This window comes from Pleurodeles waltl, chromosome 9, assembly GCF_031143425.1.
Source record: "Pleurodeles waltl isolate 20211129_DDA chromosome 9, aPleWal1.hap1.20221129, whole genome shotgun sequence".
NCBI lineage: Eukaryota > Metazoa > Chordata > Amphibia > Caudata > Salamandridae > Pleurodeles > Pleurodeles waltl.
In genome coordinates this window covers 626,654,546-626,675,240 of record NC_090448.1, presented here as the reverse complement: position 1 = coordinate 626,675,240, position 20,695 = coordinate 626,654,546, and the positions used below count along the sequence as shown (strand labels likewise).

Here is a 20,695-nt window from a genome sequence, read left to right as displayed (position 1 = left end):
TGAGCAGTCGGGAATGGTTGTGTACAGGCTTGAATGTGTTAGTATGAACAGTGACCGATCTTCAGTAGTGTGGGACAGCTGTGTTCAGGGTACAGTTGGATAAGGCGAGCAGTGATTGGTCTGCAATAATGGGGAGGTCTGTTTTTAGAATAGATGAGGAAGGTCGGCTATGATGGGGTTGGAGCTGTGTTGGTGTGAAGGGTGTTGGTGTCGGCCAGAAAGGGCTCCGTTTAGTGCTTGACTGGTATAAAACAGCGGGTGAATGATGTTCAGGTCAGCATGCATTAAATGGGGCACCTATCAGCTTGATCAGTGAGGTGAGTGTCAGGAGGAAGGGGGCATGGATTCATGTAGATATTATTGGTTACTGTCTTGGGAGTTCCAGGATAAAAACTGTTTCATGGGCTATAACTTCCCTTGGTCAGTGGGAGAGTGGATGTGAAGTATTAATTTGGTTCTGGTAGGTAGTTATTGTTCTTGTGGAGTTGCACTGGGGCAAGTGTGAAGATGGAATGGCTCCAGTTGGTGATTGGTCTTTAATGGGGTGCACAATGTGAAATAGTTTATTTAGGTCAGTGACTGTCATGAAGGAGTGATGGATATTGGTGAGAGCGGTCGAAATGGTTCAGTGGAAAGAGATTTTTCTTGAACATTGTGGTGATAAAGTGAGTTCAAGTAGGTTGTGTTCGAACTCAAGTATTTGGGAAGGATAGAAAGTGGAGTAAGGAGGTTTCTGTGGTGTGATGATCTCCATGGAGCAGTGGAGGCAGCAGATATGCAGCTATTCATCTAGCTGGTACTGGGAACCTGCAAAGAGGAATTGATTTATGTGCAGAATTATTTGTCGTGATTGATGTAGACAAGTTTCGAGGGGTGAGAGGGTCAAAGGGACATAGATTATTGTTGCCACTGATTCCAAAAACAACAACAGCTCTCGAGGAAAGAGGGCGAGAGAAGGTGAAGCGAGAGGCACATCCACTAGTGGGGAACACTGGAGTGTGGTGAATGTGGAACATAGGGCATGGACACCATGCACTGTGACCCGTTGACAGCAGACTCGCACATGAAACTGTTGCAGTAGAAGGAATCACCAAACAGGAATATTTTGTTGACGCTCAGACCTCTTCTCCATTTTTTGTAGGTGGAGTTAACGGGTAGCAGTGTGTTCGATTACATTCATCCGGGAGACCACATTGAGGTTGCAGAACAGCTGGGATTAAAGAGCCCTGACCGATCTCCCAGTTCCTTATCAATCAATCAGAAGCCCCTCAGCAATGTGTCTTCTTCATCCTCTTCTTCATCGTCCTCTTCTCTGGTTGAGGGATCCGACACAGGTAAAAGCAATTTAAATTTATCGCAAATGTTGCAGTTAATAAAACCACGCACAATAAAAAAACAGCCATAAAAAAGAGAAAACAGAAGCAATATAGCCAATCAAAAACATGGAATGTAAGCAACAATATAGCCAAGAATCATATTTGATCGACATAAAAAAAGAAAGGCGCATTCAACATAATACTTCCACACTTGTGATGGTTGCCTTTCTTCTTCCTGCAGTTGGTTTCATAAATATTTAGCTCAGGGGTGTCCATGATAGGTTTTGGGGTGGGAGATGACGTTAGATTTATGATGGCGTGTCGGTGGCCTAATGCATCCACTCTGGAACTCTGTGTCACAAGTGAACATCCAGGCAATTCCTTTCAATCGTTCATCCTTCCAAGCTTGATAACTTGTGTATCGGTTAGCATGGTGAAAATATACATCAGGTATTCAATGCCAAAATCAGCCAAGGAGAGAACATGCCCTTTACAAATAAACATTATACTATTGTAGGGTTAATAACTTAGAATATATTTTCATATATTGAATCAACATTGTTTTAATTTATAAGTAGATACATTGAAAATGATACACGGATTTGGCTATCCTGGACCTACACTGGACATACTGATATAGGAAGAGACTTGCCTTTTGATTCTTCTCCTTGATGACCACTTTGACACAAAGCATTGTAAAGCATTTACAGGAAATCAGCCACGTACTGCAGGCCCCTTTATTATCTAGATGATAGTGATGAGAGAGAGGCCAAAAATGTACCATGCACAAGCATAATTATCTTGTCCAACACATATCACTATTTCCCGAACCAGCTCTTTCAATATTGGCAGTCATGTAAGCCTTGCATCCTAGTTTCTCTTAATGGACCTTCACTACAAAATATTTTGAGAAAGAAATTATAAGCATGGTCGATAGTGATTATGAACATTTTAAACAAATTAACTCCCCCCCCCAGAGTGTCCCTGGCCTGCCCACTGACTCCTTTACTGCTTGTAGTCACCCTATTGTGCCAACGGATTTAAGCATCAATGGTAACTTGGCTTTAGTCCCTAGTCCAAATGCCCTGAATCTTGGTTTGATTGAGCCCATGCTGACTGCGTCTGTCCCTGTAAGGAATTATGATCTCCCACTTAAATTCCTTAGTTGGAATATTGCAGGTGTTTACTCTAAGCTATGCAATAATAAATGGGTCATGTGAGACCCGGTTTCCTGAGCACCAGGGCACTCAAGGGTTACTACGCTTCAACCACATCAACTGGAGTGTTCCCTTCTGTTGTTCTGGGGCCTCAATACTAGTGGACCCAAAACTGGTTACCCAAGTACTCCTCTCTAGCACCTGACTCTCTCAGGGTAGCAAGACAGAGCAGTCCAAGGCTTACTCAAGTAGGTGAGGTGGGTTTAGACATTCAGAATACATTGCACACCATACTACCAGCCAATAAGATCAATGTCCAGTCACTGCTTTACTTTTTAAAAACAAAAGCACTTTAGTGCACACAAGAGAAATATACTACACATAAAACTAGGTTAGACAGTGAAAAGAAGACATCCCTACAACCCTCTGGGCCAGCTTTCTAGCCCCAAACTGTATTATAGTGCCTAAACACTAAGCACTATTCAAACACAGTTAACATGTAGAAACAGAATTAGCTTTGCATATTACAGACCATTTTGCACCAGGTTTCTCTCAATCGCTAGAGCCAAGATACCAATCCTTGTATTGTAATGGTGTAGTTTCTGCATATGAACTCACCACCCAAAGAACAGAAGTGCCTCCCGTCGTTAGCAAGGACACCGCTCATGTGGCGTCAGGGATCTGATCACAGGTGCCTGATGTCTTGTCACAGTTTACTGGAGTCCCACCAGCCCAGTAGCCACTGGATAGCTGTAGGAGGGTATTGGCTGGACAGAGTACCAGTACACCCTGGTACCCCTTAGTTGTCACAAAGAGAAATGTAGGGGGCCTGTACCACAGGACTCTCTTCCCCAGCTACATATGGTAACTGGAAGTGTCACAGGCTCCAACAGCACAGGGGAGGGGTCTGGGCAAGGGGATCTCACCTTCAAAGGACTGGTGGAGTCAAGCTTCCCCGTCTCCCTCTGTCTCCATTGATGTTCTACAAGCTTCCTTATGTTGAGCTGCTGTCTGCAATTTTCTTGTTCCAAGCTGATGCTCCACAAGCCTCACAGACATCTGGTCCTTTGCATTCAGGCTGCTGATTGATCCCTTTGCTCTTTCACAGCTGGCAAAGTCTGTCACAGCAGAATCCATCCATCACAGAGAAAACGCTCTCAAGTTCAGACGTGGTGAGCAAGCTTCCTTTACACAGCGGGCACATAGCTGGCTTCTTTAGATGATTGTTAGAACTGAAGACCAGTTTTGAACAACCACTGACCATTCAGGCCAGACTTTTATAATCTCTGATTGATAGGCTGATCCAATAAGAGGATCTGATACTTTTGAATCCTGGGTGCCCCTCCAATCATGATGCCATGTGTGTCATGCTCACTGCATGTACAAGGCATGTACAGGATGAGTTACTGTGCTTCAGGACAGGCTCCTGGTATCAACCTAGGCTATTCCCCAGAGAGGAATTTTCTTTAACTCCAGACCAGGAGGCACTGTCCTTTACCGAGCAGAAAAGGGGGGAGGGTCCCTCCTAGCAGTTACTGCAGCTAAACACAGATAAGAGCAAGTATTGCCCCCAGCCCACCAAGCTTCTCCAATGAACAGGGAGGGGCACAGGGTAGTTGGTATGTCAAGCAGAAAAGTTCAGATCACATTAAACACAATGGATCACATACCATTCTGCTCAGGAAACCTACTGGCTCGCAAATGCACATCCCGCATAGAAGAAGGCAACAGGACCACAGGCAAAGAAGACTGCACAGACGTGATCAGGAGGGTGGCTAGCAGCCCCTCCCCCACCAAGGGTACAAGAATACAGGTATCCCTGACTATAGATGTAGTGCTGCCACCACTGTCAGCCTACCACTGCCTTGGTGGAGAGGGCAGTAGCCACTCTCTGTGAAATAGGGGTGCACTATGCGTGCCCCCCTCAATGTCAGAGCTAAGCTCTAGGGTCTCAGTCCATGTAAACTGGAAGATCCTCAGTGGACATACATGTTTGTCATGTTCACTGAGGTAGGGATCCAGAAACCATACAGTAACTTTGAAGTGACTTGCCTATAGATCACCGTAAGGAAGGGGAAGCATGCTCTCCAGAGACATGCAGAAGACTTACCGTCCCAACAGGTCTTCTTCATTAGGGGGTATGACATTGTTTTCCGTCAGGACACATAGACACATGAATATATTGCCCTCGATGGGTATGTCCCCTATGACCTTCTCGCCTCTCCATCTGATGCGGGTCAAGCCAAAGGTGGTTTGAAGGCTTGGTTGAAATTGAATCCTGGTTACAAAATAATCCCATTAGCGTTAGGTGAGGTGTTTCTGCAAGCCTTTGAACTATGGTGGGCCCCACGCATGTTATTTAAATGATACATTTTTACAATAATGATTTCCCCTCCAGGGACAATTGAATGACGGGCAGGCTTTTTTCTCAAATAGTCGCTTTGGTAGTCAAACACGCTGATTCATACAGCCCATTTAATCTAATTTTAGCAGGTGACTTTAATGCAAAGATTGGAACCCTGCTGTCCTTGACTCAAATAACTGTTGGGACTGACCAGGACAAAGTGGATTATGATAATGACAATGCCATGGACTCCAGAGGGTGCTATTTGCTCACTCTCTTACTATCTCATGGCCTGGATAGGGCTACTCCTGTCAATGCTTCTGCTATTACGCCCACCTATAAAGGGAGGGGGGAGACTCTGTAATAGACTCTGTAATAGATTACATTTTCACCTTCTGAGTTTGCATCATCTGTTAGCTGAGGTGAGAGTGATCCCTACACTGTATAGCGACCATAATCCTTTAGCCCTCTCCATTGATATTGGTAACAAGTACAAAACGAAGCAACCAGCCCCTTGCAATTGAAGATGGATGTCTGCGCCTAGTTTGGCGTTCTACTGATATGAGTAAAGTGATCATCCATCTAGTTAGTGAATATACTGCACTAATGTCGGGCTGTTCAACGGAAGCCTTGGAGCCCTCTATAACCCTTGCTAATTTTCATGTACTCGCTGCCCACATTAAAAGCTATCTGTTTAAGTCCGCCCGTACCCTTGTGGGGAAGGAGAAGTCCTGGTTTGATAGGGCAAGTAGATTTGCAAGGGATAAGTTGTATCTTGTACTGAAGGTGTCAGGAGATTACCCATTAAATCAAACTTCCACAGGAGCAGATGCCTTTTACCCAACTCCCTCCAACAGATACGTGCTTAGACTTTATGGATTATCTGAACCCTGCAGTCACTAAGAGGAAAGGGGAATGGGAATAGAAAAAGAGGGACCGCCTCCATATCCAATTACAGCCTGTGTTTCCCACTTGAAGATAGAATATTCAGTGTCTGCTTCTGTAACCTGCACCATTCTTCTTATTGGGAATTCTAAAGGAAGGACCTGCAGTCGGGTGATAAGAGCATAGATAAGTACATTCCTACTGCTCATTCAACTATTGAGCCATTCACATTCACCCAATTCTATCATTCTCCTTACCTGGATATTTTGAGAGACTAGCCTCTCACTAAGAGAATGTTAACTTAATATCTTCTTTTCTCCAGAAGGCAGAAGTATCTGGAGTGCGGTTCAAAGGTTCACAAATATACAATCTACTAATGTCTTTTACAGGAAACGAAAACTCCTTCTCAAGGTTCAGTTTTCTCAGTCACAGTCTCTAGGAATTAGTATGAGCACTGAGATTTGTCTCTAAGACTGGCAAGTCTGCAAGGCGAAGAGTTTTTGAATATATATGTACATATATATATTGGCAAATCTGGAAATCATACAAAAGGATTCCTTACTACAGTTGCTTGAAGTTCTGTTAAGGCAAAACAAATTCTCCTCAGAAAGCCGATAGCCAGTTGTTGGAAGAAGGAAGACATTCAGCTTCTCCAGAAGGGAAAAAGTAGCTGGAGTGCACACCTTAACAAGAAAAGTAATTAATTACTCAAAACTGGAAGAATTCTCTATGAAACGAAGCGCCTCAGGAACATTGCTCATTCTCCTCAGGATGACAGTTGAAGTGCACACCTCTCAGAGAGAAACAGCTGGAGGGAAGCTTCAGCACGAGACTAAGGTAGAAACACTAGAGCGCTGACCTCACAAATATTTGCGGCCACCATCTTCAGTGGCAGTTGAACCTGAAAAAGCTAGTTCTAAAAGCAGCCTCCACAAGAGCTACCAGGAGTGAGGACACCGCTGCAACCAACATGGGTACAAGGATGAGGGGAATCATATTTGCTGAGGGAAGAACTTAACAACACTGGCAATAGTTTTCCTAAAAAAGGCTAATCCAAGGAATTGGGGGTTTATTAGCACTTGTAGGAAAGAATACAAGCACACCTTAAAAATAGGACAAGCTGCAGGTTGAAAAGTGGGATAACCCAGTGCTTGCTTGTCAAGCTAGGGACTCCCAAGCTTATTGGAAACTTAGTAGGGTTGCTACCTCCCTGGGGGGGGGGTGGGGCTCCTCTGATTTTATAACTATCCACATTTGATCAGATTTATGGATTAAGCATTTTAGCAATATTTATCTAACATCAATGATGATGATGGGTTGATTGATGTTCCTTTCCCAGTGAGCATTACCTTTGCATAGGGACAGGTTCTTACTGCCATTCAAAACAGCTCTGCTTAAAAACTACCTGGACCAGATGGGGTCCCTATGGACCTATTTAAGATAGATCCATGCTTCTGGGCCCCTTCATTTGCCAATGTTTTTAATTCGGTGGTTTTAACTGAGTGTTGGCAGGAATCCTCCCAGTTTTTAAGAAGGGTAGCCTGCTTAATCCTGCATACTTTCGACGGATTTCCCTCCTCAATTCAGTTATAAAAATAATTGGGTGAATTGTTCTGGATCGCTGGTTGGACTGGACTGCTTGTAACAGTATAATTTCCCCAGTACAGTATGGGTACAGGAAAGATTTAGGAACCATAGAGCAGTGCCTAAATTTACATTTACCAGTAGCTAAATATAAGGTGGCTAAGGGGTCTTCCCTTCAGATAGCGTTTATGGATTCATCCAGCACCATTGATTGTGTTAACAGATCTAAACTGTGGGGTATTTTAGCATTCATGGGCTTAGAGGCAGACCTTGTCACCTTTTTACGACATCTCCTTTGGGACCTGAAATCTGCAGTCAGATATGGGAATAATAGTGAGTGTACTTCGACATTCCCCGTCAGTCGTCGGGTTCACCAGAGATGCATGCTTGCCCCAATTTTATTTTGTCTTTATATCAACCAGCTTGAATCGGTCTTAGTAAATGTGGGGGCTGATGTACCAATAGTGAGTAATAAGCCAATGCCAGCTCTCCTTTCGCGGACAATGCTGTGCTATTGGCTAGGACTGCAAATGGCCTAAAGCAGCTGATCATGTCCTTTGTTAATTTCATGGAAATGTTGGATCTGCAGACAAACTTCCCAAAGACACACATGTATGGGCCTAAGAACACTAAAATGCACCCCTTTTGTATAAGTGGTAAATCCATCGTCAGGGTGAGTCAGTTCCATTATCTGGGGGTAATGTTTGATGATGCTTGTTCCTGGTCCTCGTGTGTTCCGAGTAGGCTAAGGCAGTATTCTCACGCAGTTAGGACCATTTTCTCTTGACCACTACTTTGATGGGAAAGCCTATCATCCCTGTTCTAGATATTTAGGAGGAAGCATCTCCCTTCCCTGGTTTAGGGCTCAGGCGTTTGGGGATACAGGGATATAGCAAGGGCACAGGCAGAAGAGAATAGAGTCTGTCAATGCTTGTTGGGCGTTCCTGTCTGCCTCCAATTTCATAGCTCACCAGGAGCTTGGCCTAGAATACGTTGGGGACCAAAACAGCCTTGCCCCGCTATTGTTATGGTGCTCTGTTTGGCTAAATGAAGAGGCTGACGTCAGTCATCTCATTATCTCTAATTGCCTTTCATGTCACCATGGTGTTAGAATTCCCTGGATTAGGTATATTAGAGAGACCACCCTGACCCTAGGTTGCTCTCGTATTTTTGACAAGCCCAGAAACATTACTAAGAGGAATAATGGATGGCTAAAGGGTTGCTTTCTTGTCTATAGAAAAGATCACCAAGAGAGGGAAGAGGTAATAAAACCTTCCAGTAGAGACTTTTGTCTCATCCAAACTGTGGACACTGTAGCTCCCTATTTGGTGCTTGTCCAGAACTCCTGGGAAAAGGTGCTTTTAACACGATTTCAAACTGGATCAATTAGATACCCGCTATGTTTTTTTCTGGGCCAATTTGCCCCAGCTAATACAGTAGTTTATTATGCCCCTGTAATGAACCCTCTACTCAGTCATTGTTGCTCTTTGTATTTTTTGTGCGTTCTATGCCTCCTTGTCTAAGCAGTATCTGTTTCCTTTATTGAGAACCCAAAGGACCAGGAGATGTAAAGTAGTGCCGATTTTCCTCCAGCAACTAGAGAGCAACCTGTTTTGCAAAGTGGTTGTTTCTTTTTAAAAAAATGCTCAGCAGCTGCGAAAATCAGTGTTTGTTTAATAACATCTGCTATTGGGTTTGCTTTGCCTGGGACTGTTGTTTCCTTAATATGTCATTGGTACGTATATAGTTGGTTCCAGATTAATCCATTGTTCCCTTTTTTAGGACTGATGGCATTTTTATACTGAAAAGTGATGCACATTACATAATGCCTTTATGTTAATCTTTTTTAATTTGATCATGTTAGACTTGGCACCCTTGGCGTGGTCTCCCCTAACCTTTTGCCTTTATTTTCCCAGATTTTTGATGTGTGCTGGACTCTGTTTTTGCTGTTTTTGATACTCTGGGAACTTTACCACTGCTATCCAGTGCTAAAGTGCAAGTGCTCCTATGTAAAATGTATGTGTAATTGGTTTTCCATGATTGGCATATTTGATTTACTAGTAAGTCCCTAGTACAGTGCACTAGTGGGCCTGTAAATCAAATGCTACTAGTAGGCCTGCAGCACTGGTTGTGCCACCCACATTAGTAGCCCTGTAAATAAGGCTCAGACCTGCCACGGCAGTGTCTGTGTGTGCAGTTTTAAACTGCCAATTCGACTTGGCAAGTGTACCCACTTGTCAGGCCTAAACCATCCCTTTTTATACACGTAAGGCACCCCTAAGATAGGCCCTAGGTAGCACCATGGGCAGGGTGCAGGGTATGTAGAAGGTGCAATATGTACTTATGTGGTTTATATGTCCTAACAGTGAAATACTGCCAAATTTGGTATTCACTGTTGCAGGGCCTATCTCTCTCATAGGTGAACATGGGAGCTGCCTTTAAATATTATTAAAGCACATATTCCCTTTGGGAGCAGATAGACGTGGAGTTTTGAGTCTCTGGACTCACAATTGTAAAATACATCTTTTAGTGAAGTTGGTTTTTAGATTGGGTGTTTGAAAATGCCACTTTTAGGAAGTAGGCATTATCTTGCTTAAACCATTCTGTGAACCTGCCTGTTTGTGGATTCCAAGAGTTCGACAGTTGGGCTGTTTGCACCTCTCTCTAGACAGTGACATAAAGGGAGCTGGGGTGTAGCCTGCATATCCTGATTAGCCATCTGTGCTAAGAGGGGGGAAGGAGTGGTCAATTACACCTGAAAAGGGCATTGCCTGCCCTCAAACAACACAGTCTCCAACCCTCTGGTGTGTGTCTGGGGCCTGGCCTGGGCAAGGAAGGATCTTGAAAACAACAGATACTTCTCTTTGAGGTAGGTCTACTTCAAAGGCAGAAAGAGGCCCCACAACCCCTGAAAATTAGATCACTTCTGGAATCAAGAGGAACCTCTGCCAAGGAGAAGAGCTGAAGAGCTCAGGAGAAGTGCTGCCCCTGCCTGTGACTGTGCTTTGTTGAGCTATCCTGCAGTTGCTGCTTCTGCCTGTGAAAGGGGACAAACACTGGACTTTGTTGTGCATTCCTGCTTGAGTAGAACCTCCAAGGGCTTGAATTGAGCTTGCCTCCTGTTGTTGAAGTCTCAGGACCATCAAAGACTTCCCCTGCCAGCACCTGGACTCTCTGCAGAGACTCCTGCCCTCCCAAGTAGTGCCCTATCCAGTACCTGGGCCCTTGAAAGGTGAAGTTGGCAGACAAGAACTGAAAATTCACGCACAGACCGCCGTGTGGGGAACTTTTCGACCACCTTCCATGATGTGGCTGATAAACGACACGCCGCCGGTTTCGCAGCTGAAATCAATGCTCCACCTGCATCACGGCTTGAGGAGCGACGCAACATTGTGATGCCACGAGGACCTGTGGCGCCCCACTTTCGGACCACGGTCAGATCGGCGGTCCGAGTCCTGGACAGCCGTTTCTCCTGCGGGACGCGTTTTGAGCCGCATTTCGGGCCGCTGCCTATTTTTTGGTCCACAGCGTGACCAGTCAATCTTTCTTTGGGTGCTGCTTCGCGCTGCACCCACTTCTCACCCTTATCATTTCTCTTACCTATTCTTTCTGCCTTTTTTCTTGTTTTCTCTTTCTTTATGGTTTTCCTCTTAGCCATCTTTTCTTCGTCTCAGGAGTCTGTGTTTCCTTCCCTGCATGCTTTGCTTCCTCTTTTACACCATGGCTATTTTTCCATTCACTCAAATGTGGCTTTTCCCAATTCAAGATGGTGTCTTTGGAACTTCCTGCGTGTCACTTCCTGTTTTCCAGTATATAAGCACAGTTGGTCTTCTGTTCCTTGCGTTGCAAACACTTCAGTTCTGGTGGGGCTCCTCGCTCCTGTTTCCGGTGATTTTTGGACTTCTCCTGTTTTTTCTTGGCTGCAGTATTGCTGTTTCCAGTTTATATTATGCTTCTCTTTTTTCTTACCTCCTTTCCAGGAGTTCCTTGCTTCTGAGGTTTTTTCCAGGACTGGGTTTTTATCTCTGGGACTCCTTCTGGAGGTCACTGTCTGCTTGGTGTTACTCTATCAGCAGCACTGTGGCTACTGGAAAGGGTCGCCCTTACCTTGGTCAGTCCAGAACCAGCAAGAGACCAGGTGGTACCTCGAGATTGACAAACAATCGCGGTAAGCATTCAGACAAACATGGCTGGAGAAATGATGCGCAACACCCACTAACGGAGGCTGATAACAACGCAAACCCCATGCAGCGCAGTTTTGTGATACCGTGCGGCTTGATTTTCAATGCAACATCGCTGGGTGTGCAAAATCAATGCCCGGACCCGAGATGCCTGTCCGGATCGACGCATTGCTCTTTTGCGGGAGAGAAGAAACTACGAACGCAAACCCGTCCAGAGGAGGAACGATGCTTGCAAGTGAGAAATCGACGTATCACTCGCATTTTTCAACACACATTCGCCCTTGTGGCTTTATTTTGACGCTACCCAGGTACCTTTGCGCACTAACCATGTTCTCACTGTTTTCTAAGGATTAAGGGGGTCATTTTGACCCTGGCGGTCCGAGACCGCCAGGGCTAAAATGAAGGAAGCACCGCCAACAGGCTGGCGGTGCTTCCTGGCCTTTTACGACCGCGGCGGTAGCGCCGCGGTCGCACCGCCGGGGCTGGCGGTTTCCTGCCGTTTTAGCCCCAGCAGTGATAATCCACCAGGGCAGCGCTGCAAGCAGCGCTGCCCTGGGGATTATGACACCCCTACCGCCAGCCTGTTTCTGGCGGTTTGCACCGCCAGGAAGAGGTTGGCAGTAAGGGGTGTCCTGGGGCGCCTGGGGGCCCGTGCACTGCCCATGCCACTGGGATGGGCAGTGCAGGGGCCCCCCTAACAGGGCTCCGGCCAGCTTTTCACTGTCTGCATAGCAGACAGTGAAAACCGCGACGGGTGCAACTGCACCCGTCGCACGTCCGCAACACCGCCGGCTCCATTAGGAGCCGGCTCCTATGTTGCGTCCTCATTCCCGTTGGACCGGCGGGCGCAAACTTGGTTTGTGCCCGCCGGCCCAGCGGGAATGTTATGATGGGGGCCGCGGGAGGCGGGAGGCGGTAGCCGCCCGCCAATGTCGTAATGACCCCCTAAGACTCTTATTCTTTTGAAAATTCATAACTTGACTTGTGTATGTTGGATTTTTGACGTTTTGGTCTATTTTGTTTAGATAAATATTACCTATTTTTCTAAACCTGTTTTGTGTCATTTTGTAGTGTTTTCACTGAGTTTCTGTGTGTGTTGGTACAAATACGTTACACATTGCTTCTGAAGTTAAGCCTTCCTGCTCATGCCAAGCTACCACAGGGATGCGCGGGGGTTAACAAAGGGTGATTCTCCTTTACCCTGACTAGAGTGAGGGTCCTTGCTTGGACAGGGGGTAAACTGACTGCCAACCAAAGACCCCTTTTCTAACATCTTAACTATAGTTATTGTATATTGTATTTTATTGCTGTGTTCTTTTATGATCCATTTATTTGTGATTGAAAACTGTAGTAATTGAAAAGGAATTGATTATGGTCATTGATACTGGGAGGAATAGATCGTAATTTCACTTCCAGAATCAAAAATAACCTGTCAGATTTTGCATTAAATATTTCCATTCACCTCTCTACTGTTATTGCAAGGTAGAGATGTTCTCCCTTGGTTCAGACCATAGAACAATTCAAGGCTTGTCCAGATTTATCATTGGTAAGTTGAAAATAGTGTGTATAAATTGAACACTGACATTTTATTACCTGCCCAACATTTTGTGAAGCTACTGATGTACTAGTCAGTCACATTGCAAAATATGGAATTGCATGAGTTAGTAAAATCTCCTGTCTCATGAACATTATTTAGGCAGGAGGTATTTTGCAACCACCTTTCAATGCGTGGAAATGCAAGAACAGAAACTGTCAAGGAAAAGCAGACCGCCATTCCTGCAGCTGCATGAAGCAGCCCGTGTACCTTAGAGGAACAGGTGCTGCTTTTAAAAAAACGTTTACGTCGGGAATGGCATTGGTCTGAAGCATTCAGTGGTCAGTGTTCTCCAGGACCACTGATTGCTTCACAGTGAGAAGGAAGTGACTGTCCCCGAAGAAGAAGCTGTTCGACAGGAACAACTTCCCCTCTGTGATTCGTATGTTGCACACATTCAAGTGCTGGTATCTGATCAATGGTTTGCTGTGGCGATTGAAAAGCGTTGATACTTACCAGTACAACTCTCAGGTAGAATGGTGTGTCCCCTTTGTTCTCCTCATATTTGTGAAGGGGTGCAACACCATTTGTGCAACCCAGAAATACTTTTTTCAGCGCAGTAAGGGAGGTATACGCAGCAAAACACTCTTAAGCACAGTGTGAGCAAATTCACATTTTTGCCAAGGTTAATCGAGATTTTCTGCAAATCTCTGGACTCCATACTTGTTTGCATTAGTACTGTCTGCATCGGGACACTACCATTCAGTGCCACAGTGTGTGCGCTTTGGCCCTAAAAAATGTTTTGTGCTTCTGGTCCTAGGTTTGAAAAGTGTGACTTGCTGTCCACAAGCACCTGGCCACTGGACTGAGCACCTTGTATGAAGAGGGAAGCGGTCAAAAATGTGTCTTCCTCAGAACTCATGTTTCAGTCATTGGTTTCACACAGTAGTATATGTGACTGATTTAATACAGGGTGTACCCTGTCTCCTTGGAATTCTGTGCTGCACTAAAGGGGCGGTCAGGTTACTAGGTCAGTAGCTGCAGATTCAGTTTCTTTGCTAAAGCAGTCATGGCAACGAACTTTGATTGTTTCCTGGGTCACGCCAGCCCTGTCGGAATATGGAAGCTGGAAGCCTAGCATGCATGCCTCTGTTGACTTATTAAACAAGAGGGAACAGCTAGAATTGCGGTAGCATGCACATCTTGCACGTCTGACTCAATGACATACTTTACATAGCTGATGTGTTGTGCCATCCTATGTAAAATTAAAATGTTTGTTCAGGACGCAGTCAGTGACACAGTGTTTACATAGTGTAAAAGGCCATTTATTTAGGACAGGATTGCCTCTTATGCATAAAATTGTACATACTGAACTTCAAACTAACTTTAAAACCCCAACCCCTTTGAAACTTCTCCCCAGTCCTCCTTTTCACTCATTCCTCAATTTCCCCCCTTTCACCCATCTTCCACTTCAATTCACGCACACATCCCCCTTTTCCTTTTATCCCCTGCCTTCTTCGGTCATCCCCTACTCTATCATCCTTCACCTGCTTCTTTCTCATCCAGGAAGTATGGCCAGGCCCGCATCTGACTCTTCACCCTACCCCATCTTTTGCCACACAACCCCTGTCAGCAACCTGTCCTAACTGACATTCACCCAACACCACACGAGCCACACAGCACCCCCATCCTGAAACCTTTCCACATGTCCAATCTTCCAACAGTGCGATGGTCTGGGGCGGAAGAGGCCGGTCCTTCCCACCTCACCCTATTTAACCCTTATCCTATTACCACCCCCAGGCACCCTAGCCCAATCCTGTACCCTTGACACCACTTCCCCTCCCGAAAGCTCCCATGAAGAGACTAGACTGCGTCTGCTCTCCACATGGCCCTCCATCGGGACACAGTCAGTGACACAGTGTTTACTTAGTGTAAAAGCCATTTATTTAGGACAGGATTGCCTTTTATACATAACATTGTACATGATGAACTTCAAACTAACTTTTAAACCCCAACCCCTTTGAAACTTCTCCCCAGTCCTCCTTTTTACTCATTCCTCAATTTGCCTCCGTTCACCCATCTTCCACTTCAATTCACCCACATATCCCCATTTTCCTTTCATCCCCTGCATGCTTCGGGCATCCCCCATGATATCATCCTTCACCTGCTTCTTCCTCCCCCCTGGAAGGGTGGCGACTCTCCACCCTTCCCCATCTACTGCCACTTAGCAAAAACCCTTTAGGCGTTTTGCTGCCCCACCAGCGAGCCCACTGCATCATTGCACAAATTTACACCTTCTCCTTGAGCCACATCCTTTGCCCCCACAAATCCCCCTAAAGTAAGTGAAGCTCCATAATGTAATATGCATTTCCCAACTCGGATAGGTGCACACCATCAGACCTGAATAGCCCTGCTTTCTCTTCTGCAATGCCCTCATGTTTTAACATCTTGAAACCATTCGCCCAGCAGGAAACCCTCTTTGCTCTATTGAGCTTCCTCTGAGCCCGCTCCATAGCCCCATGCTTCAGCACCCCCCTCCACTTCCTCCTAAGTACAAACTCAGTCCATACTAAGCAGGTACCGTGCATCTTCTGACAAAGCAACTCCAGATCCCGTTGCATGTGTTGCAGTAGGGTGAGCCCCGAAAGTTTCACTAAGTCATTTTCCCCCAGGTGCAGTAACAGCAGATCCAGACAACCCCAATTGGGTATCATTGATGTTAGAAAAGGCAGCAAATTGCCCCACCTCATTCCGCTCTTCCCCCACCACAATACTTTGTGACGGCTACTCAGCGATCCCAATGAGCATCCATAGATCTGCCGTTCCGCATATTTAGCCGCCCAATGGATAAATGAATGACCGACCATTCAAGTGACCATCTTCCCACTCCTGGGGCCGGCAACCCAACCTGCAAAAAGAACACATTTTAATACATCATCCACAGATCCCCCCTTCTTTCCCAGCTCCGCACCATCCTACTCCTCAGTACCTGCCCCACAAGTCAAGACCTCACATAATGCTCGCAGCATCTAGATCTCCACTTACCAATTCGCCGAATCTCAGCCCAGTCCCAACCTAGATGAGCTGTAGCCACCCCTATTCTGAAAGAATGAGTCCCATAGCACTGGGCCTGTCTCCTGATCCTTCTCAGCGCCATCCGTAAAACAGCCAATAACTGGAATGCAGTGAGCTTCTCGCAACTTGCATGGCTAAAAAGGCCAGCCCCACCAGTCGCCCACTGAGACCGAAAACTGATCCACTCAATAACCTGACAAGCAGCTGTATCCCCATCTTTCTTCAACCACACCCACTTCCCCTTTCCCACCTGATCAGTCTTGGACTTTCTAAGCCATATGCCCAAGCGCCCCCCTCTCAGGCGTATTTCACCCACTTTCACACCTACAGACCTACCTACACCCAAAAGCTCAGACACCCGAAATGCCGCAAAAAACATCCACACCATGCACAATTGAAACAACGCAAGCTCACGGGGTCAGTACAACAATCCGGCAGCACATGCAACAATTCCAACAATAAATCAAATGTAATGGGTTCCCTCGCCGCCTTGCCCGTCCTTGCTCTAGCTCTACCCCACCCTTTCAACATTCTCCCCAGAATATCATCCTTTGTCGGGTCGCATACAAAAAACTATTTACCATAAAAAGACCCACCAGCCAACTTTCCCCCAATCGTTGCAGACGACAAACCTATTTGTATCAGAAACAAAACAAAACGTAAAGTTCGAGATCGCAGCACGTCATCACTCTGGACCCAAAAATCCCCATCCAAACATTCAAAACTCTGAAATTCCAACCATGCCAGAGGTTAACTTCTCCGAGTTGATGCGGCTAATGACATCTCCACCAGCCCAATGATCATCACCCCCCCCACTCCCAAATGTTTGTCGGGACCGCTGTCTTGTGTCACTCTGCTCCTGGCATCAAACTGCGAAACCGTTGCCACTGTGAACGAGACAGGGAATTTGCAAAAGCATTGATCATCCCAGGAATGTGCGCTGCCTTAAATATGATATTTAAAGATAAACATCTAAGCATAAAACATCTCAATAGACGCAACACCCTCAGGTCCTTAGCCCTTTGTCTGTTCACCAGTTCTACAAACGTCATGTTGTCCACGTGAAAAACTACCGTCCCGTTGGCAAGTTCGTCCCCCCACTTTCAAGGCTACCAACAGGGGAAAGAATTCTAGAAAAGCAATACTGCTGCCCTGTGTCATCCAATGTGCGGGCCAGTGCTCCACAGACCACCGACCGTCCCAAAAAAGATCAAAGCCGAAGGCTCCGGCTGCAATCGAGAAGATTTGTACCTGCCAGATCGTGTCCTCTTCCCGAAAAATCATGGAAACCCCATTGAACTGTGCTAAGAATGTCTCCCACACTCTGATGTCCTCTTGAAGCCCCACCGACACACAAATCCTGTGGTGCGGGAGGGAGGCACCCGACATAGCTAGCCTCAGGCACCTGCAAAATGTTCTACCCCCCCTGACTACCCTGCAGGCAAATTTGATGAAGCCCAGGAGCTATTGTGCCATTCGTAAGTCAATCTTATGCAAGGACCGTACCCGTCTAAAAAATTTAAAAATCTCTGTCACCTTTCCTGCTGGTAATCGGGCTTACAGCGCTTCCATGTCCAATTCAGTCCCCAAAAATGCCAAAACACAACTGTGGCCCTCAGTCTTTTCGGAAGCCAAAGCAGCCCCCATCTCCCATGCAAGTCCTTCAGAATTTGCCAAAGCCATCTTACAGGACTGAGAGACAGCTTTACCCACAAAAGGAAATCGTCCAAGTAATGTGTCACCTCCTGATGCCCACAGACTTTCACAAAAACCCATTGGAGGAACGTACTAAGGGCCAGATGTAGGTATATTCCAATTTGCGACTTGCAAATTGAGAGTAAGAGTGACTCGCAATTTGCGAGTCGCAAATTGGAATGTAGGATGGTGTCCCTGACACCATCTGCGACTCGCAAGGGGGTCGCAAAGGTCCACCTCATTAATATTAATGAAGTGGGTTGCAATTTGCGACCCCCTTGAGACTCGCGGCACTCAAAGGGATGGTGGCCTGCGAGATGCATCACAAAACAAAAAAAATGAAACGTTTTCATTTCATTTTTTCAGAGCAGACCACTGCCTGCTCTGAAAAAATGTTTGCAGTTCCATTCACAAAGGGGAAGGGGTCCCTATGGGACCCCTTCCCTTTTGCGAATGGGTTACCACCCATTTCAAATGGGTGCAAACTGCGAGCGCTTTGTGACCACGTTCGCGGTCACAAAGCAATCTGGCATTGCACTGCGACTCGCAATTATGAAGGGGACTCCCCTTCCTAATTGCGACTTGCAAACCCATTTTGCAATTTGGTAACCAGGTTACCGAATCGCAAAAGGGGTTTTGTGCATTGCAAACTGTTTGCTACATCTGGCACCAGAAGCCTTAAAAAGTGCGCAGGAAATGGCACAGCCCATCAGAAGAACTCTGTCCACATAGATCGCCCAATCTAGCTGCATGCCCAGTAATGCAAAAGTTTCAGGGTGGATAGGCAGGAGCCAAAAAGCTGCTTTAATGTCGCATTTTTCCAGCTCAGACCCCCTGCCGCACACCTTGGAACGAGCCGAATGGCGTCATCCCATGGAAACGTATACCACCTTCGTGCCTTCCTGCGTGATGAAGCTGTTCACCGACGCACCCTCTGGCCAGGACAAGTGATGGATGAGACAAAACTCACCCTTAGATTTTCTTTTGGGCACGACACCCAGAGGTGAAATCATCAATGTTTCCAGAGGCCATTCAAGGACTGGACCCGCAATTCTGCCCTCTGCAACTTCTTTTGCCAGTTTGTCCACTACCACCCTAGGCATTTCCTTGGCTGACCGCAAATTGTCCGCCCATCTCTTCTGTCTCGGCCCTTGATAACTTATCTGAAACTCTTCATTGAAACTCCACTTCAGTTTGCACGCTATGTCCCCGTCCGGGTACCTGCGCAACCATGGCAACAAGAAGTCCAGGTTAATTGGCATAGGAGCCCTTTGGCGCAGGAGCACCTTGCATCCTTCTACCCTTGGCTCTACTGGACTGGTGAGCGAAAAGCATTGCATTACAGGGAGTCTTCCCCCGTATTTGGAGCATTCATGTTTGAGCACTCATGTTTGAAATTCTCAAGCACAAACTCTTGTTAAAATTCCAGCATGCCCCTGAAGTAGGTGTCTGGGGTCGCTGTAGGTTACCCGCCCCCCCCTTGCGGGACATGACTGAAAGGGCTTGTACACCACCGGTAGGCCATTGGCGGTATGTGTGGATGCCACGGAATGTGATGAAACCATCCACTGCATCCATAATTCCAAGTCTACATCCTCCCAGGGCTTTTGGGGATTCAAGCTGACGCATGCCCGAAACTCTTCGTCATAGCTCAACCATGCGAAACCCCCAAAATGCATTTGGGCCTTGCGCATAAGATCCATGTATTCAAAAAGCGCAATGGCCCTGTCAGGAAATTTCTTGCAATAGAAACTGGCATATATCAAAAAGGCTGAGGTCCAATTGTCCATAGTGATCAGTAGCCTGGACCCTCAAGCTAGCTCCAACTCCTCCTCCTTGGAGCCCTCATTAGCCTGTATGTCTCTATGGAGTAGTTTGAAAACATCTATATACTGGTGTCAGCAAATCCAAGACTTCGTCTTGTCAGCCACATGGCAAACTAAAGGCATCACAAGGCCCATATAAGGAAGCCGCTTCTTATGTTCCTCTCTGACCTTGTCATCACCTTCCTTACCGTCTCACGTCAATGTTCCCCCAATGTCACCTGCAGTACCGTATCTTGAATTGCCTGCTTACTGTCCCCAACCTGGGCCGCACCAGTGCCAGGTATGTCATGTATGGATTGATCACCTACTCCTATGGACTTGTGCGCCTTAGTCACAGCCGTAACTTGACCCTTGCACCAAACAGACCACCATTCTCCCTTACCTTAAACCCAGGTAACCGTTCCCTTTGCTGCTGTCAGAACCTGGCGACCACGCTACTCCTTGTGTTTTGTCACCTGTGCCGTCCCAATGTCCGCATGCTCCTGTAAGACAGAAATTGAAGAAGGGGTTGCGCCGCTGTTGCACCCTTTCCCCCTCCGCTGTTCACCTCTCACCTCGCTTTCACATATCCCCCCTTCCCATTCGTCCGACTCATCCTCATAATCAAGTTCCACCACCACCCCTTTGTCCATCTCACACTCCTCTTCATCACCCTTCTCATCCATCTCATCACTCCACTCATTGCGAGCAAGTCCCTCATGGCGTCCACCATACTTGTGACCGGTACATTCCTGCGGTGTAGAGAAGGCCGCCGAAGACCCCTCTATTGCTTCAGACCAAGGTCCCAAGGCCATATTGCGCCTCATTGGTGCCACCTTCTTTCTGCCAGTCTCTCTTACTGGCTTGGACTCTCTGTGCCTCCCATGGCCATGTGCGCCTCTCGTGCCCAGACCCCGTGGCCTCACAAGCCTCTTGGCTACTCTCCCACTCCTGCGGAATCCATTCCCAAATATCCTGCCCTGTCCCAGGACCCACCATGCCCCCTGACCCCTCCTTGCCTGCCTTCCGCTTAGTCCACCGCTCTCTCTGTAGGGCGTCCTCCCTGTCCCTGCATAGCTGAGCCCACCTCTCCTCCATCTCCGCAACACCCTACCTCTG

At 46.7% G+C, this 20,695-nt stretch overlaps 1 protein-coding gene across 2 annotated transcripts in view; it reads left to right on the top strand.

Moving 5' to 3' along the window:
• The window catches only part of NPAS1 (neuronal PAS domain protein 1), a 444,390-nt gene that overhangs the window by 349,034 nt on the left and 74,661 nt on the right, over positions 1 to 20,695 (top strand). For both annotated transcript variants that reach the window (XM_069207656.1, XM_069207657.1), the window contains exon 5: positions 1,142 to 1,334. In XM_069207656.1, coding sequence (XP_069063757.1) covers positions 1,142 to 1,334 — 193 coding nt within the window. The remainder of the gene's footprint in view (positions 1 to 1,141; positions 1,335 to 20,695) is intronic.